At 41.1% G+C, this 25,705-nt stretch overlaps 1 protein-coding gene across 5 annotated transcripts in view; it reads right to left on the bottom strand.

Moving 5' to 3' along the window:
• Positions 1-24,463, bottom strand: part of LOC138757331 (zinc finger SWIM domain-containing protein 6) — a 238,162-nt gene extending 213,699 nt beyond the window's left edge. For 4 of the 5 annotated variants that reach the window (XM_069924474.1, XM_069924472.1, XM_069924478.1 and 1 more), the window contains exon 1: positions 24,049-24,463. In XM_069924474.1, the coding sequence (XP_069780575.1) occupies positions 24,049-24,418 (370 nt within the window). In that variant the 5' untranslated portion in view covers positions 24,419-24,463. The remainder of the gene's footprint in view (positions 1-24,048) is intronic. The other variant, XM_069924476.1, reaches the window with a different exon arrangement.
• Between the last annotated feature and the right edge of the window lie 1,242 nt (positions 24,464-25,705).

Genomic DNA, 25,705 nt, shown 5'->3' with positions numbered 1-25,705 from the left:
AAATCTCAGATTACAATCACAAGAACAAAAGCACTTTGGACCTGCATTTATTACTGTAGAAATGTTGGCATCGTAATTGAAAAGATTTAAACCCAATCCACACACCCTCCTCCACCACAATCCCAACATATTCATCTATAAATATACCAATACTAACGTAGAACTTGTTTTCTTGTATTGGCTTTCAACTGATAATAACTTTCCTAAATTGGCTGACAACAGAGCATTTCGCATTCCGGCTTCAGATTCACAGCCACCAAAGTATACAGACTCCTTATGTCAACTGCTTGAAACAGATAGAACTTTATTATTCATAATGATTAGGATTCCTGTGGACAGTAAAAGAAAATGTCATAACATTCCTTAATGTTTGGTCTGATGCAAATAATACTGTTTCCTGGCTGGAAGACAATTTATGCCAGAGAAAGCTGACATTTTGTGGTTGGACAGAGGTCAAAGCAAACATGGCTGTCTCTTCATCTTGAGCAATGCCTTGGGGTCCAAGATGACTTTCTTCCATTTTGGCCTGTCGTGTAGTTTGAATCACAGAGTACTGGCCTTTCGGCCTATCCAGTCCACACCAACCAACTGCCAAAGAATTCAACAAAGGAGCAGCAGATACAACCCCAATGTGGCCAGAGAAGTGTGACAGGGCAGGCAGACATTTTCTGACCTGGTCCACTCCTTTTACAATAGGACTGCAAAATATTGCTGAACTATTTCAGTGAGAATAATAAAGTTAAATTGGGAACAATGGTGAAAGTAACCTGCCACAGACTGGGGTGGTGCACTAATAAGAAAAAAATGCCTATTTAATCTGCATATATAGATTAAATTTGTCACATTGGCAGGACAACTTTAACAGTACAAAATGCAAGTTACTTCCAGCAATGGCCTGGGAGCATTTTGGGACTTTTACCCATATTCTGGTATTGCTGCCATGCTATTTGGTAATGTTTGAAGGCAGCTAGTTCATTGGGATTAACTTTCCATCATTCTAAGTTATTTCTACAAGTTCACTGCAATTTGACTAACAAAGAAATCTACACAAATCTACAATGTTTGACAAATATTGTTTACCAACTAATTTCATAACATTTGTTTGATGGGCAGTGAGAAAAGTAATTCTATAAAATAATTATGTGCCGATTTTAAATCAAATGATTTCAAGAGATGCTGGGGAATTGAAGCCTTAACATTTTCAGACACCCAGTCTCATCACCATCTACATCCATTATGCTTTTACATATTCGAATGCAAATCTAGCTGAAAAAACAATTGCTTTAATTCCAACCTCAATGTGGTATTCTCACTGACTGCAAATTTTTATTAAAAACACAGAATTGCTAGAGGAACTCAACAGGGCTAGAGGACATGGTTTAAGACTGAAGGGGGAAAATTATAAGGGGAACATGAGGGGAAATTTCTTTACGCAGAGGGTGGTAGGGATGTGGAATGAGCTTCCGGCAGACGTGGTCGAGGCGGGATCATTGGTTACATTTAAGGAAAGACTGGATCGTTACATGGATAGGAGGGGACTAGAGGGGTATGGACCGGGTGCTGGTCAGTAGGACTAGGAGGGTGGGGATTTGCTACGGCATGGACTAGTAGGGCCGAACTGGCCTGTTCTGTGCTGTAAGTGGTAATATGGTTATAAGGGCTCGCAGCATCATCAGAGGCAAAGATATATTACTGACATTTCAGGGCTAAGCCTTTCTTTCTCCAGATTTTTATTCCCTTTCTGCATTCCAAACATCTTGCGTCTATTTGATTAAAATTGTCAAAAATCCAAAAATTGATTGAGAATCATTTTATGAGATAAGTTTATTTTATTGACTTACAAACAGTTTTCGACTGGAATAGGTCGCAGGTGAATTATGGATTCAGAAATTTACAGTACAGTAGGCAGTCCAAATCAATGGAGATTTTTAAGGTTGCAACCATTTTTCAGCCAGTGTTCCTCACCATTTCTGAAGATTCAAGTGATCACCCTCATTCCTTTTAAAATGTGATAGGATTTCTTGCCTCAACCACAACTTCTAAAAGTTCCACAGATCCATTTCTATTTTGCTGACAAAAGATTTTCCTCAACCATTTTTTATTATAAAGTTAAATCTATGGCATCCAGTCATTAAATTTCTTCCAGGGGAAATCAATCTTCCATGTTATCCCTTCCAAGGGCTCCCATTGATATCTCTGCACAATCCCCTTTGTTCCAGAGAAAACATGTCCAGTATCTTCTCAATGCTCATCATCCAAACATGACAAAACTTGTAAATCCCTTCTATACCTTCTCTATTTCTGCACACAACACTGACCTTTCTGTTTAGCTAGCAATTTATATAGTACTATCATTACCTGACTCTTGCATACAATGCCTTGGCCAATATAGGGAAGTGACCATGATATGTTTTCAGTGACCTTTCCCATTTTTCCTTCCACCTTCAGGGATATGCAGAGGTATTCCAAGATCCCTGAACAATATTTAGAATCCTACTTGTGATGTAATATCTACTTTTGCTTCACTTGTCCTACCAAATATGTTTATCCAGATTGAACTCCATTTCTGCTCATCTAATTGGTTCACTTTTGGCTTCCTTCAGCTTCAAACTTTTTTCCCTTGCTACTAATCACAATGCCAACTCTCATATCATTGACCAATATCTAAATCATGCCCATGTATTAAAATCCAAGTCAATAATGGGTAATAGTACAAGATCCTGAGGAGCCACACAGGCCACACCAACCTTGTTTGAATTGAGCACTGTTAAAAGTTTAATCCAACTTGCCATTTCCCCTCAGCTTTCATGGGTTTTTTTGTTTCCTGATTAGCTTTGTCAAGTACCTCACTAAAATCCATGCAGTTGACAATGAAACCCACCATGCTCATTGATCCTTGAGACTTTAAAAATTTCAAACAGACGCAACCATTCCTAAACAAATCCACATTGGAAAGTTTTGTCTTTATATCTAAATGCTGATTTGTGCCCTACCTCAAGTGCATCTTCCAATAATTTCACTATTGCTTTAATATGACAACTTGCACACTCCTTTTTTACTTTTTTTTAAATAAAAACTATACTCAATCCTCCAGTCCTCCACATCATACCTACAGCCAAAGAGAAAACATTAGTCAGAGTCTGTTATTTTATACTTTGATTGTTTAAGAGGCTGGGATACATTTATTCACCTGATGATTAACATGTCCTCACCTTTCACATCCTTGCTCTTTAATGCCAATGTCTGCATGAGCCCCCTATAATACAAAGGCAGCTGCATTCACTTAGAACCATATCCTGGGTATGGAACTGAGATTCAGCAACTTAATCCCCTTGAGGCCATTTTTTACTTCATCCTTTCACTCAGCAGTCTCACTGCAATCATGGCATTTATTGTTCAGGCCAAACTGAGGAGGCATTTAAAAGTCAACCATATTGGTGAAGAATAGAAAACTAGATGCTTGAATTTGAAATAATAATTGAAGATAGTCAACAAGTCACCCATGACTGTGCAGCTAAACAAAAAACAGCTCGAAGCACATCAAGTCCTCATTCTTACTAATCCTTATTAGTAAGAATAAAGAGTCAGCATTCAGAGAGGAGGTGCAGTCGCGAACAGACAGAGCCAACAAGCTGTATCTGAATGTTAATTAAATAGAGATGGTTGTCAACTTCAGGGGTCCCGGGGTGGGGGTGGGGGGAAACCACACACCACTGACCATTGATGGTTCCACCATTGAGGCTGTCAAGAGCATCAAATTCCTTAGAGTGCACTTGGCAGAGAATCGCACCTGGTCCCTTAACACCAGCTCCAAGTCCAGCAGCATCTCTACTTTCTATGAAGTCCAAGGAAAGTTCATCTCCCACCCTCCATCCTCACTACATTTTAGAGGATGCACTGAGAGCATCCTGTGGAGCTGCATCACTGCTTGGTTTGGAAGCCGGACCACTTCGGATCACAAGACCCTGCCGAGGATAGTGAAGTCAGCAGAAAAGAACATATCTTCCTACTATGAAGGACATCTACAACACTTGATGCAAGCAAAAGGCAATAAGCATTGTAACCTTCATTCTATCTCATAGTAGATACTGTAGCACTCGAGCACTTACATATAGATTGGGTTTTTTCCTGCAAGCCATCAGACTCCTGAATTCCCAGAACACTTGTGGATAGTGTACCGTGGACTTTTACTGTATGCATCTTAATATTTCAATGTGTTCAACTTCCAACTTAAATTTATGTAAATATGTTCTGTGGTCCTAGAGAAACTTTATCTCGTCTTACGAGCATGACACGTTCAATAAAAGTGACTTGACTTAGAGAGATGTTAACATTTCAGGTCAAAGACCTTTCATCAGAACTCTCTGCTTTCTCTCCATAGATGCTGTCTGTTGGAGTAATCTGTAGGCCTAATTGGGTAAGAATAGACCTTCCCAAATGCATATTTGAGAACAAGACTTTTTTTAAAAAACAATCCAATATTTTATGGCAAACTGAAGGAAATTTTGTGTAAAATTACATTTCTGTTTCATTACATGACAATAAATGTATCTGATCTGTTTTGATGTGACTTGGAGGTCAACTTCCAGGTAAGGGTATTTCCATGTTGATGCAGTATTTGTTATTGGGCCTTATTTTCGATTTTAGCATTCCACATCGACTGATTTGAACACATCTCTGGATCAAGTGACCCAGATCACTGGCTGCCAGTCTGGTAATGTACCAATGTATTACCCTCTCCCTTTTCCACTGTTTTCCTTCAAAACAAGAAATTATTGGCAAGTAGCTGTTCTCAAGGAATTTGTACATTCTCCTTGTGTCTATGCGAGATTCCTCCAGGTGCTCCACTTTCCTCTTGCATTCCAAACACGTATAGGGATTGTAGGTTAACTGATTACATGGGCCAAAAGTGCCTGTTAGTGTGCAGTGTCGCTACATTAAAATTAAATGTAAAAAAATTAAATTAATAGACACTAGTAAACCCCCAAATGGTTATGTTTTCTAGTCTACCTACTAATTATTCAAATTCAAGTTCAAGTTCATTGACACATGTACCAAGATACAGTGACCTCAAATGGTTTTCTTTGTTCATCCTCTTGGCTTTGCCCTTTAGTGTCACCTTGTACCTTCTAGACCAGCCACTCTCCACAGTGGGGGCTACAGCAGATTTAAAGGGGGGGGCAGGGGTTGTGAGCAGCAGGAGAGAAGTACAGAAGAAAAAACTAAACTTGACTGCTTCATGGGGAAGAGGGGCACATAAATTTAGAGCAGAGTCCTAAAGGGTCCATAGTCAAAATATGGTCGACAACGGCTGTTCTAAACCATCTTAAACTCCCAATTATTTATTCTACTTTACCAGTTTCAATTGCTTTATCCCCAACTTGCATTCCTTGGGAGTCTGGATTTGGGAACATATCTGTTCCAAAACCAATTTGTCTTCAAGTAACTTCAAGCAATTCAATAAAACCCAACGAGTTCAGTTTGCTCTTTTGTTGAAGTCACTAGATAAGAATAAAACATCCAAGAGAACTTTCTGTCAAAAAGAAAAGCTGTACTTTCATATATTTTATTCCCGTTAGGTCACGGAAATTTCCTTTTATTATTTTTGCACCTCTCTGAAACCTTCTTGCAATGTTACTTTACCTTTCAACTGTTTTGAACCTGCAGTATTCCATCAGTAACACTCTTCAGTTTGGTGATCTTTCTTGCAGATCACCATCATTCACAGCATTAACTAATACAGCAACACAAAAATAAGTTGATCTCTTCGGAGAGCTTTTTCCTACTCTGTCATTAAGCCATGACATACACACGCATACCCATCAATTCATTGTCTAGACCCCATGTATTAAGCAGTAAACAATTAGCATTAAGAAACATCTGTACAGTATTGCCATTCCTTCACCCTTAGGTTCCGTCACCCAAACTCTTATTGAACCTTACCCATTTCAATTCTGCACTTCCCCTTTGGAAAATATTGTCAAGATGGTATACAGAACCAGACCAATTTAAATTCTTCCTAAAAAACACAAAATCTCCCTAAAAATAAATTCCAACTGTTCAAATTAAACATCTAACTTTTACAGCTCCCAGAACCTATCATAATATTCCAAAAATCTGAAGCATTATCTCTTCAGTCATTGTAATTTGTGCTGTCTGCCTGTTTCTGAACATCCTGGCACATGTTCAAGCAGTTAAAATTTTATATTTATATATCCTCATGACAGGAGGCCATTCAGCCCATCAAATCCTTGCCGATTCAGAGTGATCCCATAAAACCCATTCTGCAAGTCTCCTTTTAACCTGTATTATGATATGCAGGTCAACTCAATCCTGATTCTCCTACCATTGCCCTGTAATTTACAGTAGCCAATTAGTCTAGCAATCAGCAAATCTTTGAGACATAGGTAAATACCCAAGTAGTTACAGATAGAATGTGCAAACTCAACACAGACAACACTGGAAGTGAGGATCAAACCAAGAGTTGTTGGAGCTGTAAGGCTCCAACCGTATTACCAGCATACTGCACAGGTAGTCCAAACTGCACGTACAGCACTGATATTGGGATTAAACGTAGAGTCGCTGGACCATTGAGGCTTTTGAGTTTCACCTTTTTAAATCTCATTTGCAGTTTTTTTAAATTCATGCAAAGGATGTGAATTTCACAAACCAAGTCAACATTTAATTGTTCATCTCCAAATGCTCCCAAGAAGGTGGTGGTGAGGTGGATTCTTGGGCCACTACAGTCCTTCAGATGTGGATATACACACAATCCTGTTAAGGAGAAAGTTCCAAGATTTTAACCCAGCAGTAGAGAAAAAAAAATGGTGATGCAATTCCAAGTCATTATTAAAAAATAGGTGGTGAAGCCAGAGCTGCTGTAACAGCAAGGCTGCCCTTGGTGCAGTTCCAGGGAGAGTGGGGAGTGGAGATAACATTCCCCACAGGGTCCAACTGCCTGTCCTATATATAGTTCCTTACAGGCTTTAAACAGCCTGTTAAAGCAGTAGACAATTTTTTATTTAAAATCCTGCGACTGTGGAGTCTCAGCTCAAGTTGGGGATGCACGTGTCCAGCTGTGGCTTCGAGGGACTGTAGACTCCGGAAGAGCGGCAGACTGGTGCAGGGCACAAGTTACAGAGAACACCCCCTAAATGAGAAGCAGAAAAGACAACCCGAGGGATGCTGGTGGACCAGCAAAGGGCTCTGTGGTTGAAGGACACAGTGACAAGCTGTTGGCAACTTGCAGCTGAGGAACCCACACAGGCTGCAGATTACTGGCAACTGGCTCATGAGAACCAGGCATCGGAACTGGAATTTGAGAGGACGCCAAGGGCAAGGAGGGCTCCTAAAAGCTTCCTCAACGTGACAGAGGTTTTGATCTGGATTCCAATTGCTGATGATTTGAAGTGGAGTTTTGTGCAGCTGCAGAAGCAAATCCATGGACACTCAGTGACTCTATGGTTTCTTTTCCTCGAACTGCAGGGGGAGGGGGCTGGTCAATGCTAATAGTTCTTTGGCTTGGCTTCGCGGACGAAGGCAATTTTGTGCAATATTACATTTTATTTTATTACATGACAATAAATAGTATTTGAGGTGTGTGGCCTGGAGGTCAACTTCCAGATAGTGATATTCCTATCCTTCTGCTGTCCTTATCCTTCTAGCTGGTACAGGTCCTGGATTTGGAAGGAGCTGCCTCAAGAATCTTGACAAGTTACTGGAGTGCATTCTGTAGGTGGATAAAATTGCTATTTGTGGTGGTGGAGCAGAGGAATGGTTGCACATGGGGTGCCTATCAGACAGGCTGCTGTCTCTCAATAAGTCTACCTGCAGGACTTCATTCTTCTTTCAACTGCTGTCAATGGTATCAATACAATCTCTGGCCATTCACTTTCCATGCTCATAAATGCTCCCTATTTGTTCAGTGGCATTCTTGACCCTGGCACCAGGGTAGCAGAATTCTATCCTTGGATCATATCAATAGCCACAGAAACAATGTTCACCAACTTCCATATTCACTATCAGTATAACCCTCCAGCTCCGTCCACCTATAGACAATGGAGCAGAGTCATCCACAGCGCTATTGATTTGTGTGAAAATGCTGTCCAATTTTCTCCAGTACCAGGGGTATTCAGAGATTATCAGTGAAAATGCAGTTTTTTATTTCCCGGCATCATCCAGTTTCATATGCAGATTATAGTTAAACCCCATCACTAACCATGGTTCAGGTAGAAATGCTCAACTGAAAGCCACTACCTACATCTACCATGGTTCAGCTGGCAGTAATCTCATTTCAGAGCCAGAAATTTCTTGATTCAAATCTGCTGATAAACACAAATCCAAAGCTGCATGGCTGGCTGTAAATTTTTCATATCTGATATTAAAAAAATTATTCTTGACATGATCTTGATTCATTTGAAGAAATCGAATGGAAGTAGGTCACTACTTATGATCCAACAAATAAAAATAGATGATATGACTATTTTCACATACCATACATGGGACCCAACAGTGATTACACTTTTCTACAACATTTCAAAAGTACTTTGTTAATAATCATTAAGATAGTTGGGATGTCCCATGATCATGAAAGATGGCAGTTTTTTTTAATGCAGGGCAGTTTCCATTTCTGTTTCTTCAGGCTTGGACAGTCACAACCACGAGAACTCAATGCACTAACAAGTCATGCATCCTGTGGAGTAGTCACGTGATGAAAAATAATTTTCAAAGGTTCAACGTTTCCTTCTATTATCACAAAAACATTCAAAACGTAATATACATGATGTATTTCAACTTTTGTCTGCTGTAAGCCAAAGAGTCACAATGAGGAATGCCTGGCGCCCTTTATTTTCTACGGACATTTATGTCAAGAAACACATTTGGAAGTAAAAAAGGTGAAAGCTTTTAAAACTATTAAGTTAACTTAATTCTAAACTTAATACCTGGAGACAAATATTGTTCTGTATATTAACTTTTTTCTCCCCATGTACTTAAATACAGCCCAGTGAACTATAGAAGACCCTTCCATCCAGCACACAGTATCATTAACCACATCAAGATAGTGGTACAGGAGCATCAAAATCAGGTCTATCAATCTGGGAAATAGCTTCTTTGCACAGGTTGAGTTTGATAAACAGTATCCTGTAACTGAGTAAATCATACCAAAATGTTTATACATACATTTTAAATTATATCTATGAATATCTGTGATTACATAGAACACAGATTACTTATGTACTGAGTATTGTGGTGTATTTGCCTGCACTGTGATCCAGAGAAACAATGTTTCATCAGGTACAAAATGAACAGTCCGATGTTAATAAACTTGAACAACATTTTTTTTTAAATATTTCCTAAAAGATTAATGTTAAATTTATAAATGCTTGACAATTTAAAGACAAATTAATAAACAAGATATCTCTTACAATTGAAGCCCAACAATGTAAATAAATCCTTTTAATTCAGGGCCTTAAAAATAATTCTTCAATCGGATTATAAAATTCACATTTATACTTTGCTCCAATGTATATTTTAATTTGAAATAAAATAAATGAAGGAAATGTTTTTGGTTATATGAAAAATTTAGTTTCATCTGTGCTCCTGTTGTATTTTTGTTCACTGCACCCAAGCAATGCTGTCAATCACTTCAAATGGTCCTGTTATTACTGCAATCAATTACAGACCTGCAACTACAAATAATGTTAATGCCATTGAAAATAGTCTACCTCGAAAGATGAAGTATAGCAATGCAGAATCTATAACTGCATCACTGGGTGCTTCTCTATTGCTTAAACAAAAATTGTCAAAACAAATAATAGAAAAATAAACAAAATGGGATTCCAGAAACATTGGTTAAACTTCTATAATATAATGGAACAAATTAATTTATTTAGGTAAATTAAAATTTGCAGCTCAATATACAATATGAAAATTTACAACCCAAGAGCTAAAACTTGCTGAATTTCGATTTATTAGCAATTCCCTCCGTGTCTCCCTCGTGCACTCATCCCTCCTCACTTATGCCCCCATCCCCCAGGCATCTTCCCAGTGGCTGCAAAACTTGCACCCACACCTCCCTCACCACTGTCTGGGGCCCCAAACAGGCCTTTCAAGTGAAGCAATACTTCACTTGTGTATACACAGGACTTATTTACTGAATCGGTTGCTCCCTTTGTGGCGTTCTCTACATCAGAGAGACCAGTCGCAGATTGGGAGATCACTTCGCCGAGCACTTTCTCTCTGCCACCATGTCCACAGATTTTCGTGATTTACTTCTAAATATTACATTTACCTTTGCAAGCAGAACAGGAGAAACCAAGCTCCTAGAACTAAGATTCTAATTTGAATATTATAATGGAGCATTTATCCCATGAGGAATTAATTTTACAAGTTTCAACTCATTCCTAGAAAACACAGGTCAATGGTGCAAATTGTTAGTAAAGCTTAAATAAAAGCTCAAAAATGGCGGCTCTGCCAGAGCTGCTGGGATGGTAGCATTGTTGATGGTGTGGGCCTGTGAGAGAGGGGAGTGAAGACAGTGCTGCTCTGCACATCCCTACCCTCTGATTCTGAATGAGCCAGCATTTTTTATTTAAAATCCTGCAACCAAAGAGGTCTGTGCCCAAGATGGAAACACCCATGAGGGGAGCAGTGGACTGGCATGTGGCACCAGAAACAAGAACACCCCCCCCCCACTCTGAGAAGCATGGTAGATGACCCAAAAGGACTGTGACCACGGCAGTAGACCAGTGAGGGGCTCAGCGGCTGAAGGACCACACACAGGCTGCAGGAGATTGGCTCATGGAAACCAGGTTATCTTAACTGTAATTCGAGAGGGCGTTGAGGGTAATGAAAAGCTCTCAAAGAGCCTTGAGCGCTGAAAGCTTCTTGATCGTATAAGAGGTATGGATCTGAACCTTGGGTTGCCGATGGTGTGATCTGAAGACTAGGAGTTGCAATGGATGCAAATCCATGGACACAATGATTCTGAATAGATTCCGTTTTCCTTCTCTTTCTCCTGTTAGGGGTGTAAGGAAATGCTCGTAGCAACTCTATTGGTCTTGCAGCAGGAAGAAGTTAAAATAGATCATGTATATTACATTTGTAATGTATTATTATGTGGCAATATAAGGAACTTTTGAAAATACATAATAGTCTATCAAAGTGTCTAAAAGAATGGCTAGTTTTATACGGAATGCCAAGGAACAGTCCTGGTTCAAGGACCCTTTCATGTCTGAAAACTGAAAATGGCAATTCTAACAAACTTGTTCTACAACTGATGCCAGGATATATGCAGAATGCCAAGAGCAATTCAAAGCAATTAAGTTTAATTCCAGATGAACAATTACAAACAATTATGGTTTTTAAGAATGCAAAGTTGGGAAAATCACAGAAAAAAATTAACACAATTATTGCCCATGTGATCATTCACACTTGGCACCTTCTTTAGACTCCAAGTACTTGAGTACTGGTGGTTGGACATGCAATGGAGTGGATGATTGTCAATGAATTTTTCCCCAGAACAATTTACTCTGCAGGCTTCCTCCAAAAAGTTGGAGGGGTCCTGCAGGATAAATTGCGGCGCAGAAATTGACTCAAAATTCCTGCACATTCCTTTTTAGACCACCTGTGTAGCGGCAAAATTCCTTGATTGTGCTGTAATAGGCCTACAGTCTAAAAACCAAAATTAATTACAAAGTCTTTCTTCCCCACCACATAAAATACCCAAAAGTGACAAATGTTGGCCAACTGCAAATACTGGCCAAAAGACTCTAAAAAGAACTTATTTTCCACAACTTTAAGAAGTCCCATAGTATTTTCCAGTCACTGGTGCAACATAATGAAATGTGACATTCAATTTAACAGCACATAATCCCATTAACAGCAATCAAATAAATGATTAGTGACTCAAGGATAAATATTAGCCAGGACATCAGGAAGAACCCCACTGCTTTTTTTTTTGGGAATCCTGTGATTAAACCTTTTTTTAAAATATCCATTTGGAAGGGCAGAATAGTCCTCTGTTCAGGTTTCAGCAAAGATGCGTCAAATCCTGCATCTTCACTGAAGTGACAGCCCAAATTATTTGCTGATGTCTCTGGAGTAGGACTTCATCCCTCAAATAGCTGATTCAAGAAACACTAGGATGACAACTAATCCAGGGCTTGCTCAAGATCAGTTAAAATTTTAAAGAAATAATTTTTCAAATTAATTTCTTGCTTTCTCCAAGTATTAGCACTTGATATAAGCATTATTGATATTAATGCTTGCTGATGGTTGCAAGGCTGTATATGGAAAAGGGTGAAAAGGTAAAGGCATGGTGGTAGATCTATCTCCCTTTAATGATCAAAAAATATTCATATATGATTTTCATTGATGTAAAATAAATGGTTCTGTATTACAAGTGATTGACACTCAATCACATTAGACACTGAACCTGATCTTGGTTGACCTCAAATTGCAAAGGGTGAAGACTGAAGAGATAGAAATTGATTTTCTGAGAGTGCACTGAAACATTTTAAAAAAATGTTAAGAGGCAGTCATTGTAGTCACAGATATCTGAAGCAAATGGAAAGTATGGCTTTTATTGCCAAAAGAATCACTTCAAAATTAATGTTAAATAATGCTTTCAGCAAAATATTTTATCCAAAGATGTTTTCAAGTATTTACATCAACCATAATATCCTTGTATTTTATTTTATTTTTAAATCAAAATTGACATTATACTATGAAATCACTCACTACCAACAGATAATTAAACTGATGTGAAAGACAAATGACAACATATCTTTGTTGCTTATAACAAACAGAACTGGAAAGAAAAAAATTCACTTGATTGTTACACCACCACAATTCTATGCAGAGAGCAAAACGTCCACAATATTGAGAAAACCCAATCCTCAGTTGAGAAATATTCTGAAAAATATTGTAGAATCCTTCTTCCTACAGCTGTTTTGAAGAATTAGAAAGATGATAGGCAAGATCCAGCAGGTGGTGATGGGCTGAAAGTAACTTAAATTTTGTTCTGTCACCAGGCTAACTTTACCATTTGTACTGACAGCGTCAGACACTTTCTTACTGGTACAATGCACTGGCCTTTATTGGCCAACTGTCAGTAAGTGAGGCAGTGTTTGTAGAGATTCACAGGACATGAGAGCAACATTAAAAGAAAAAAACATGTACCTTATGCCCTAAACAAGAGATAATTCAAGTTATTTCAGATACAGTAGCAAAATTAAACATTTTTTTTTTAATTTTGTGCTGCAACACACAGTAACAGGCCCTTCCGAGCCCATGCTACACAGATACATCCATATGACCAATTAACCTACTCACCCTAAACATTTTTGTAACGTGTAAGGAAATCTGAGCACCCAGATGAAGCCCACCTGGTCACAGAGAGAACATAGAAATTCCTGACAGCCAGCAGCAGACTCAAACGCTGGTCACTGACAATGTAATAAATAGTTTTGTACCAACAGTACCATCCAATAACCACCTTTTATTGATTTGCAACAAAACAGTAACTCATGTAGCTTCTCAATTCCAAACAGGTTCTAACTTTTAGGCTCTGCCTTACCCACAAGCATCAGGACAGAAGGAAAGAAAATTTTCTTTCACTTATCCTTCATATCTTGAAAACATAATCCAAAAGATCATGGTGTGATTTGGTCAATCTGTTTAGCAGAGCCACAGGGCTGTTTTCCCACATTTGCAGTATGACCAAGTGATGTACTGCAGGGATCTGTGCTGTTCATCTAGAGCAGCAATTGTCAAACTTTTTTTTGGCTAGGGCCCCTTCACGACTCTGCTCCAAGTTTATATCCTCCCCCTTCCCTATGAAGCGGTCAGGTTTAGTTGGTTTCTTGCGTACTTCTCACCTACCACTACATAAAAAAAAGGTTATGATTTCAGTCCATCGCCTCCCCCTTAAATTTGATATGGTCCACAGGAACAAGTGCGGAGAATGGCTGATTTATAGTGCTGACAATGTCAACAAGTTTACAGATGGCTTCAAAACTGGTGAGAAAGTGGAACGTTATCTCAGATTACAACAGGATCTGGATCAACTGGGACAATGGGCCAAGGAGTAGTTCATGGAATTTTATTGAACCAAACATAAAGTGATGCATCTTGGTAGGTTAACTCCAGGCAAGACTTCAACACCAAATTCCAAGGACCTGAAAAGTGTTATAGAACAGAGTTCCTGAATGTGGTGACACGGGTAGCCAGGATAGCAAAGATTAGTATGCTTGCCTTCATCGATCAGTGCACTTCTAACATGCTGCACAAGGTATTGGTGAAGCCATGATGGGAGCACTGTGTGCAGTTGAAGGAAATAATTAAGGTAGAAAGAGCATAGAATATATTCAGAAAGATGTTAACAGGAATGGAAGGTTTGAATAAGGAGTCCATGGATGGGCTTGGACATATTTCCTGAGAGCAAAGAAAGGCATGTTTAAAATCATGGGGTACAAACGTTGAATCAATTTTTTTTTGCAGGGTTGAAGAGTCTAAAACTAGAAGGCACAGGTTTAAGATGAGAGGGAAAATATTTAAAGGGGACCCAAGGGGCAACATTTTCCAGATGGTAGTGGATATATACAATGAGTTACCAAATGAAGCTGAAGAGGTGGTATAATTTCAATATTAAAAAGACATTTGGACAGGTATATGGAAAAAAAGGTTTAGAGAGAGAGAAGGGATAATGCAGACAAATGGGGCCAGCTCAGGTAGACAGATTGGTTAACAAGGTCACTCTGCAGGGATGGTTTCTATGCTATATAGCTTCACAACTAAATTACAACCACCTTACTTTGTGAAATTTCCCTCCACATTTTCATTTTTACCTGATACATCTATTCTGCAGTCCTAACTGATATATTATTCTGAAGATATGGTGCCCAGATTCTTATCAGAGTGATTATAAATATTTTCATTAGGTCTTTGTAAAACTATTGAATAGTCGCTGCCCATTTGTATTCTAGATAGAAGTGTTAGCATTCCATTAGCCTTTTTGAATATTTTTTTCACCCAAGACATTGTTTACATGAACCTCCACTCTTTTTCACCTTTTGGAAAATACCACTGGACAACAAACTTTTTTCTGAAGTGTGCTTCTTGGAAAAAAAATGGGGGGAGATGAGGATAAACAACTTCAAGCTGAACACAAAGATAATTTCATATTTTCTGTATCAAATAGGAAGTTGGAGTAATGCTAAATTAACTTTTATTGAATTTAGCATTAAGCATATACGCCACAGATGTAACCATGTATCGCAGCCGTTGCCACATTGTCAAGACATTTCTGCTGTATTGAATCTTCCTGAAGGCAATAAATGCTATTAAGTACACTCTCTATGCTATTGCCTGAATAACATGTGCATCAATATGTGTTCAATCTATTTTAATGTAATGCACACCATCTGTATATGTGAGCTTCATTTGGAGCCTATTTGCAACTATCCTGATCAAGCATGCCCAGGCCTAAGGCAACATTTGCATTGCACCTGCAGTAAATGCAGGTTCAGGCATGCATTGACTGACCAAAACAGCTTGCTTTGTGGACAATATACCACTAGACTTAAAATATGACAATATGACAGTAAAACACTGTAAATCTAAAGAGATACATGATGGGAAAGTTTTATGGTGATTTTCATAACTAGCATCCCAAAATCCATAAAATATACCCAAAGATTCAGGGAGCAAAATCCTCATTGTCCAGTATACTTAGTCCTATGCTTTTTGAGAATCTAGTGCAGGTGTGTCAAATTCACGGAGGGCCAAAATTAAAAACTTGGACTAAGTCGAGGGCCGAACTAAATATTTATTGAAAATTTTCAACAACATCTGCATGTTTTCTCTTCTTTCAACATATGTAATGTTAAACTTTAGGATATAACTTTAGGAGGATAATGTTACAGGTCAGGAGTAGGTAGCTCAAGTTCACCCTTTGCTTGACCTGAGGGAAACCTATTTGGTCCCTGTGGAGATGTAGTCAGCATTCACAGGCTGTGTCCATTTTGGCCTGCATCAGGACTCAGCATTTCCTGCTCACTCCTCAGGCTCTAGGCCTCTATTCACCCTCGACCCACCATCCCTCTACCTGACCAGTCCTTTACCCAACCTCTACTCACCCCTCACTCCACTCGCTCTACTGCCTCTCCCCTCCTCCCTCTACCCGTCTCTCACCCTCTAATCACCCCTCCCCTACTCGCCCTGCCCCTCCCCTTTTACCTCTTCCCTATCCACCCCTCCTTCTACTCATCCCACCCTCTAACTTCCCCTGCCCATTACTCCTCACCTACACCCTCTCCCCACCCCTGCTTATCCACCCACTCAGGCCCAGCGCGCTGCCAATCAGCCTTTGCGGACAGCCACCATCTCTCTTCACATGCAGGGCTGAACCAGCCGTCCCTGGGGTCCGCGCGGGTGCAAGCGCTGAAGGCCGTGGCGACCGGGAGAAGTGCACTCGCGCTGTGGAAGGGCCGTCCGGTGCCAATCGCGCGGGGCTCGCGCTGCCCGGGGGCCGTGCGCAGCCTGCCATGCCCGTCGCGCCGACAGGAAATCACAGGCGCTCGCCCATCCGCTGCACCGCTCGACAGGTGGGAGAAGTGACTGGTTGTGCGGGGAGCCTTCCAACTGGCTTGCCGGCTGATGACATCGACAGACTTCTCGTGTTACAATGGGGAAGGATGTGCAATGAAGGGGGAGGATGGTGGGGGTGACATTACCAAAAAACAGCATCGGCTCTCGCTGCAGGGCAGGCCACCTCTAATACATTTTTTAAATGATCTTGCAGGCCAAATATAATTATATCGCGGGCCAAATTTGGTCCGCGGGCCAGAGTTTGACATGTGTGATCTAGTGGATGACCTCAAATATGGCTTCACCAAAACCTTGATCTTGTCCCTTTGTTCAATGTAATATTGTTGCATGCTAGAAATTCATTAATTTCAGACTAATCTGCTTACTCCAAGTTTTAAAAAATCCCTTACAAAAACTAAATTGCCTTTTCTGAATATTTTCTTAAAGCTCTTAATTCATGCATTCCATCACTTCCTACAGCTGTGAGGTCTATTCTGAAGTCACACTACTCTCAAGTTATTTTCAAAGAACACATCTCATAACAAGTTACCTTTAAAAAAATTAAAATGTACATACGTGTGGTTTTACTATTAATAAATACTTCAGGAGAGGAAAAAAAGAGGTACACTGTGAAGCCTGCTCTGACTTGTGCAAATATTCATAAATGCCCAAGAGATAGTATCAAACCTGCAGGCAGTGAATCCACTATTATTTTGTATTCATCAACATTTCCAAACCATTCATATTCAATTCTTGTAAAACTGAAATCCTCATCAGTCGTTCCTGCTCAGTTATAGAATGTTGACATTGTTTTTCACCACACATTTTCCAAAGGTTATTTATTTTACTTAGTTTTCTCCTGGCCCAATATTATTGTCTATTTTTTTAATCTCAAGACAAAGCATTTTATTTACATAATTGCCATTCCTTCCAAGAAAAATGGATAACAACTCTCACTTCTGATTTGCCAAGATGAGATAAAATTCCTCACGATATCATCAGACTCCATTTTCTAAAAAGTAAGTCAACATAAGGCCCTTTCAGGTGGGCCCTCCACCTTGAGGCCAAAGGCAGGAACAAATTTAAAACTGCAAACGCACCTTTCAGGTGGGCAGCCCTAAAAGGCTGCTGCAGCATTAACTGGTCCATCTGAAAAGGCCTATTCCTATCACAGGCACCTCATAGTACCTCCGGATCTGATGGAGGCGGGGTGACTGGTGCCGCAGCGCCACCCATCATAAACATGCGGCATAGCAATGGCCATCTTCCCTACCCAAAATCCCCCACGCAGGCGGAACTGCTCTGTGCTTCCCACAACAGTTCCAGCTAGGTCATGTTTTGAGCTGCAGAGAGGGGTCCACTGTAGGAGTGGCCAGCCAGGCTGTCACAGCCCGCACTGGCCGCCCCTCTGCCGCGGGGGTGTCAAGACAGCAGGGAGTTTGGTTACGGGCTGATGGAGCCATCAGCCCACCACCAAGCAGCAGCTCACATTTAGGTGCGTCGACAGAGGACACCGCTCCGCCAATTATCCCTCCTGGAGGGTTGGCATCGGAGCCTCGAAGGCGCTTCTCTCACATTCAGGTGATTATGTCTTTAGACGCAAGGGGGTGATTATGCGGCTTAACAAGGGTGTGTTCAGGACATCTGAAAGGGCCTAATATCTCAAAGTTTCCAATACACACAAGATCTATAAATACAAACGATTGCCAAATAAACTACATTCAGATTGGCAAAAGATAGTCCCGCATAAAAGGTCATTAGCAAACCCTTTAATTTATATCTGGAATTAATCAAAATAATACACAAATACACAAATATATCAACCAATCATAAAAAAAAATCTTAAAGTGCAAAGATCAAATGGGTAACTCGAAACAAAGGTTGAAGAGAGTTAATAAACCAGAAGCTATTTGTTGCTACTTCTGAAACAATACCTGAAAGAGGCTCCTAAAATCTTGTACATATAATAATAAAAGATATACCATTTATATCTGGATAATTCTGCTTTATAGCAAAAAAATAAATAGCCTCTAAACACCAGAGTTAACAACTTGGTTCCAGTCAGAGTCAAGTGACTCAAATATCCCAGTTGGCATTCCAGTCCAATACAGGCAGTGCTGCATTATCAGAGCTGTCATTTTGCAAAAAAAGATCTTAGGCCAACATCCTGTCTGCTCTCCTAGTGGACAAAGGTACTATATACTGAAGAACAGAGGAATTATCCTTGGTGACCTTGCCAACATTTATCTATCATCAGTACCAAAATAATTTAACTGCCAGTAACTCATGGCTGTGCACAGGTGTTTCTTCAACACATTGGCCACTGTATTTCCCATAACAGCTACACTTCAAAAAGACTCAATTGGCTACAAATTGTTTTAAGATGTCCTCAGTCAGTGAATGGCATTAATGCATCTATCTTTTTCACTTCCACATTTTTCAGCATAAATAAAAGAATTTGAAACTTACAAATTGCACCATACGATTTTTCAAAATCTGATACTTAATGCAAAACTGGTTTGATGAAACTGATAAATTATACACTGATAGGACATTGAAAAGAAATCTATTCAAACAAGGATACAAAGAATCTGGTTCAGAAGAGGTGTACAGCAGGTATAGGTAACATGGAGTAAATGAGGTACTTGAGTATAAATAATGCAAGGAAACCCTCAAGAAATCAGGAAGGCTTAAAAGACACAAGATTGCTTTGGCAGACAATGTGAAGGAAAATCCTAAGGGTTTCTACAGGTATATTTAGAGCAAAAGGATAGTAAGGGACTAAATTGGTCCCCTTGAAGATTAGAGTGGTCAGCTTTGTATGGAAACAAAAGAGATGAGGGAAGATTTTTTTTCCCCCATCACTATTCACTCAGGAAACTGGCAGAGTTGTGGGAAGTCAGGAAAGCAAACAGTGAGGTCATCGAACCTATACAGATTAGAGGAAGTGCTTGGTGTCTTAAAGCAAATAAAGGTGGATAAATCCCAAAGGTCTGACAAGATATTCCCTTGGACTAGTGTAGAAATTGTAGGGGCTCTAGCAGAAATATTTAAAAAGTCCTTAGCCATGGGTGTGGTGCTGGAAGATTGGAGGATAGCTTGCATTGTTCTGTTGTTTATAAATGGCTCCAAAAGTAAGTCTACAGGCTAGTGAGCCTGACGTCAGTAATAGGTAAATTATTGGAAGGTGCTCTAAGAGATTGGATACACAATTATTTGATTAGCCAGAAACTGATTAGGGATAGTCAACATAGCTTTGAGCGTGGTAGGTCATGTTTAACCAATCTTAAAGTTGTTTTGAAAATGTTACCAGGGAAATTGTCGAAGGAAAGGCTGTGGATATTGTCTACGTGGACTTTAATCAGGCCTCTGACAAGGTCCCACATGAGAAGTTAGTCAGGAAGGTTCAAACGCTAGGTATTCTGGTGAAGTAGTGAATTGGATTTGACAATGTCTGGATAGGAGAAGCCAAAGAGTAGTGATGGACGACTACTTCTGGGATTGGTGTTGGGAACATTGTGGTTTGTCATCTAAAATCAATGATCTGGATGATGATGTGATAAAATGGATCAGCAAGTTTGCACATGATGCTAAGATTTGAGGAAGGCTTTGAAAGCTTGCAGAGGGATCTGGACCAGCTGAAAAAATGGGCAGAAAAATGGCAGATGGAATTTAATGCAGACAAGTATGAGGTGTTGAATTTTGGAAGGACAAACCAAGAAAGGATGTTCTCAGAAGCCAAGAAAGGACATACATAGTGAATGGTAGGGCACCGTGGAGAATGGTATAACAGAGGGATCTGGGGACACGTACATAATTCCCTAAAAGTGGTGTCATAGGTGGATAGGGTTGAAAAGAGAGCTTTTGGCACATTGGGCTTCATAAATCAAAGTATTGAGTATAGGAGCTGTTATGGTAAAGTTGTGCAAGACATTGGTGAGGCTACATTTGGAGTATCGTGTCCAGTTTTGGTCACCTAAATACAGGAAAAATATTGAAAAGTTAGAAAAAGTGTAGAGGTTTACTAGGATGTTGCTCTGACTTCAGAAACGGAGTTACAGGGAAAGATTAAACATGTTAGGACTTTATTCCCTGGAGCATAGAAGAATGAGGTGGCGTTTGATGGAGCCATTTGAAATTATGATGAGGACAGACAGGGTAAAAGTAGATGGGCTTTTTCTTCGGAGGGTGGGCGAGATACAAACCAGAGAACATGGATTAAGGATGAAAAGGTAATGTTTAGGGGGAAATTCTTCACAAAGAGAATAATGGGAGTGTGGAACGAGCTGCCAACTGAAGTGGTGAATGCGGGCTCAATTTTAACATTCAAGAAGAATTTAGACAGGTACATGGATGGGAGGGGTTTCAAGGTCTATGGACTGGGTGCAGGTCAGTGGGACTAGGCAAAACAAAAATCAGATTAGAATGGCCGAATGCCCCCACTTCTGTAATGCAATGTTCTAACCACAGGATTTTAGTACTAAACACAAGCTTTGGACTTGAAACATGATAGTTAACATCCTTCTTAATAAGCAGTACCAAATTAAGGTTCCAAATAATTCACTAAGTTAAAATTGGCATGACTTATCATAAGCCAATAAACAACATGCAATGCAATTTCCATACCAGAAATAATCCACACGTGATGATGCAAATTTGAAAGGCAGAATTTAGCAGAAATGGGCATGCTTAAAGAAACACGTTTGAAACAACTTTTGATTAAAAGCAGATTCAAGGTGTACCCTTATGGAGTCTGTCAAACTCTGGGTTCAACACATTTGCAATAAGCAGCACTCTCCAACGTATGTTTACTTAGAGTTCAATCAATTAATAACTCTGAAGAATAGGCAGCCAACAACTGCCCAGCAGCTAACCAACAGAGCTTCCAGTTTCCTGTGAAAGTACAACAGCAATAAAGTCAGTCCTGAACTTGTAAACACAAAACAGTGTAATAAATTAACATCCTTCCATGTCACCCATTCATTAAAAAGGACAAAACAAATACCAAAAGCCATACTGAACACTTTTCCAGTAGCCCAGAATTCATTTTTGAAAAGTGACTGATGGGCCCAAGAAAACATGTTTCTCAAATTTATAAGTGCTTCACGTTGTTGTCAGATGCAGACAGCACTTATTGGGATAGAGAATGATGTTCATAAGAGTCTTTTCAATGGTCATGCTTTGATAAAGAATAGGATTTAATAAAACTATCTGTAATAATGAGATTATTTTTTCCTCAAATCATGAATAATGATGGCCAGGAGCATCTTTTAATTACTTGATGACCTTGTCAACAATTATAGATTTTACAAACATTGCATAAACTACTAAGCTGTTAGAGGATTAAAGCGAACTGCAGTATGACCAGTCACACCCAAAATCAATGTCAAATATTCCTTTAAATTATTGTTGGTAAATGGCCTTTTCCAATGTGTTTTTTTTTAAAAAAGAAACATATCCAGATAAGTCTTTGCAAATTCACACAACTCTATTAGTTTCCTTCACAATAATTTAGCAAAGTAATACATCACTATTCTTACATGGCAAGGCAAACTTTTTCTTGACATCAAAACTTTAAATTACTTCCTCAGTTCATTCCCTTGCTTCCCGTTAGCTATGTCACTTTCACCATTCATTCCATCATACCTCCAGCAAAAGTACACATTTGAATACATCAGCCGTCTTCCTTCACATTTCAATCCGGTCCAAACACAATCATAGTCCATTGTGTACTCGAGTGAGGAGAGAGAGTGTCTAAGTTTTTTTTAAAGTCTCAATACTTCACTGTCATCTGGGAGAATCAGTTATTAGGCCAGGGCAGACAGCAGAAGGTGTTAAAATTTTTAAAAAGCCAGTGATCTTTAGCTCAAAACTAAGTCCCTCTTCAAAAATATACTTCGGCTGAGGCCAAGCAGTCTCGATGGAGAAGTCACTGAAACCAAAAGCTGCTCAGAGCCTGTAAAGGTGCCTCTGGTTTTTTTTTAAAAAACATCGCTCTTGTTGAAAGCTACTAAAGCTTGTCTGTGTCTCCTGGAAGATTGCATCTTTTATTTATCGCCCCTTGGCTTATTTTCACAGTGAATTCCTGGCTAAATGCAATCAGCCAAGAACCCTCCCTGTACGCACTCCTGTCATTCTTGATCGGTTGCATGCGGAGAATCAAGCGCAAAAAAAGCTCATCAAAGCCAACTGAAGCAGGCACCACTTCATTTTTATTTTAAAAAACAACGCGAGTAGAACTGATCTATTTTCAAAGGAAAGTCGACCCGAAAGCGAATATTTAAACAAAAAATAAAGAGGAGACAGAGCTTGGGCTCTTTAAGCGGAAGGGCACTGCACCCAATGAGCCATTGGAAAATAAATGATCCTGCAGAGAGAGAGAGAAGGGAAAAAAAATCACGTTTGCAGACTGCTTTAAAATTCAAATCAACCGCAGGCATAGGTGGAATGGTTTTCTTTTTAAAAAAAAGCCATAAAAAACGAGTAAAGCAAGTGATCCTTTGTGGAGGAAGGAAGACGTTTCGGGTGGAAACTCAAATCTGTTGAGACGCTTGGTCACCCGATCTCCCTTTCCCTTGGACGGGTCTCCTCTCCACTCTCAATTCTTGGGAGCAATGAAAGGGTCGCTCCAGCCAGCCTGTCTGTCACTGCCCTCCACATATCTCCAATGTCTTTAACAGGCATTGAAGAAAGCTCTATTGTCCGATGGTGGAGGGTGACAGAAACAGAAGGGAACAAATAATAAACCTGAAAATGGGAACAAAGTAACGAGGCGGTGGGAAGGGAATGCCTGTCGGCTATTTGATATGCGCAATTGGCGAAGACCAGCAAGCTCGCTTCCAACAAAAGCAACTCGCCCACCCCTTATCAAGCATTTCAGAGAAATTAAACCATTAAAATATTTCCTTGTCGACATTATTACCCATCATGTGGGGGGGGGGGGGGGGGAGACCCCAGCTCGTACTAAAAATCTGCAAGGTTACCGAGAGCGCCGTCTTTTTTCAGGGGTGGAATTTGGAGTTCAAAGCCCTTCTCTTCGCCCAGAAAACACCCCGCACCCACGTAACATGACACATCCACTGCATATTTCAAAACAATATATTTAAACAAATATAAAACAGTGCTGCAAAACAGGGCGCCATCTTTTTTGGAACAGATCGGAGAAGGGAAAAAAAATTCTTTGTCACACAGGACATTTCCAACAATCTTCCGCCAACTCGCGCGCCGTGTTCAAGGGGCGCGACGCGCTGAAGGACCGGGTTAAAATGCAACGCTGTCCCGAGCCATCAACCCCCACGCTGTCCCTTTCAAAGAAAGGGTGTATTGTGCACACTTCTTCACCTGGCTGGAGCTTTAAATTCCTGCCGTGGGCACATCGTGCATTCTCCTCCTCACTTTGAGGTCGGGTTCGAGAGAGGAGGTAGGGGGAGGGGGGGGGTGGTAAGAGTGAGCACTTACCGACTTGAAGGACATTGTCCACACAGCCGCTTTCCAGGAGTGCGATGCCCCGTTTAAAAGGCAGCCTGCTCTCGTCGTCCCCTCCGTCTTCGGCCGAGTAATTGAATGAGGAATACATGCAAATCTCCCGTTCGTTCCTCGGGAAGGACCAGTAGACGATTCGCCTCTGCACGGGCTCCGGGATGCGGGTGAATCGCTCCTCCACTTGCTGGAAAGGCCACTTCTCCGCCACCTTCCTGGCGCTAATGTCCAGCAGCGACTCCGGCTTGTAAGTTTTGCCGACCGGGGCCGCCCTCAGTGGCGTCTTGGAAGGGTTGAAGCCAGGCCTGCAGCAGAGCCGCTTTGCGGGTGGCTGACCGCGGTCCGCCATACTGCCTCGCTTCGCTCCTGTTACATTGAAACGGAAGTTCTGTACATTATAAGCGAAGCCTTTATCTGTTTACAATGAGGGCGCGCCTCGGTGCGGCAAAAAAGGTCACGCGCTCCTAATATGGAACTCCCGGGCGGGGGGCACGGGCTCGTGCCGCTGGCCGCTCCGTAAAAGGAGCGCCTGCCCTTGTTCGGAACGGAGGGGCGGAGCCGGAAGTCGGTCAGCGCCTCTGATGTGCCGGCGGATGGGCGGACCCTCCATAAAAGGAGCGGAGACCGTACCCCCTCCCCGCGAACGTCAGCGGCGTTCCCATCGCACGCCCCACCCCCACCTCTGCCAGACGGCAGGGCGGATCACCGGTGGGATTCCGCGTGTCGGTGGCGGCGGCCCAGCCTTGAACGGACGGACCTCATTGGGAGAAGGACTGTTGGTGGGGGGGGTTTCCTTTGAAAGTTCGGCCGGCTCCTTTGTGAGGCCGGAGGAAGGCGGTCGCTCCTTTCCTCAGAGGAAGTGGAATGTGGGCCGACCCTCTCTGCGGCGGCCCGGCCTTTGTGCTGCCATATAGGGAGCCGGGAGCTGACGTCGCAGTCGCTCTCCCACAACAAAGGGCGCACGGCTGGAGCTGAAACGCAGCGGCCGCTTCCTGTTTCATTCAAGTCTGGTGCTTTAAAGGGAAATTAGTCTTGCAAAGTGACACACTGGCAGCCCAGAATGATGCGGGTGGATTGGGTTGCTGCTTTGGGAGGAAATAATAGTTTCAGATGTTATAAATTCCGGTTGGCGGGGGCTTCCGCATATCCTCTCGGAGGCTGCCTTTGGAGATCGGAGCGAGACTTTTGTGCTTGCATCAAATTATTGCGGGGGGATGTTTGAGCAACATTCACACACTCGTTTCGGAGACGGAAATCTCTTCCCGGTGCTGCCGATGTCCCATTTGTGTCCCAATCCAAGCTCTGTGCGTTCCGAGGGCCGCTGCCAACTCTTATTCTGTCCTGTTTTATTATAGGAATCGATGGCAGGGAAAGAGGGGTGGGTTGAACATTATTTCCTTCACACTGGTGATACTTTCTCCTCGTGAGCCCTTCAAAGGCGCAAACGTGACCAGAATGAATGCCCTCTCCATGACGAAGGCCCAGGCTTCCGCTGCACAATTTTATCAGATTTTCCCAAAGGCTTCTCTTCCCCAGTTTGATGCTGGACAGTATTGAAATAGACCTGGTGGCAGGGGAACTAAAACTCTTGGCAACTCTCAGTGCAAACTTTGGAGTTGGAGAGTTTCCACTCTGT

The sequence above is a fragment of the Narcine bancroftii genome, chromosome 3 (assembly GCF_036971445.1).
Source record: "Narcine bancroftii isolate sNarBan1 chromosome 3, sNarBan1.hap1, whole genome shotgun sequence".
Lineage (NCBI taxonomy): Eukaryota > Metazoa > Chordata > Chondrichthyes > Torpediniformes > Narcinidae > Narcine > Narcine bancroftii.
This window is presented reverse-complemented; position numbering and strand designations above follow the sequence as displayed.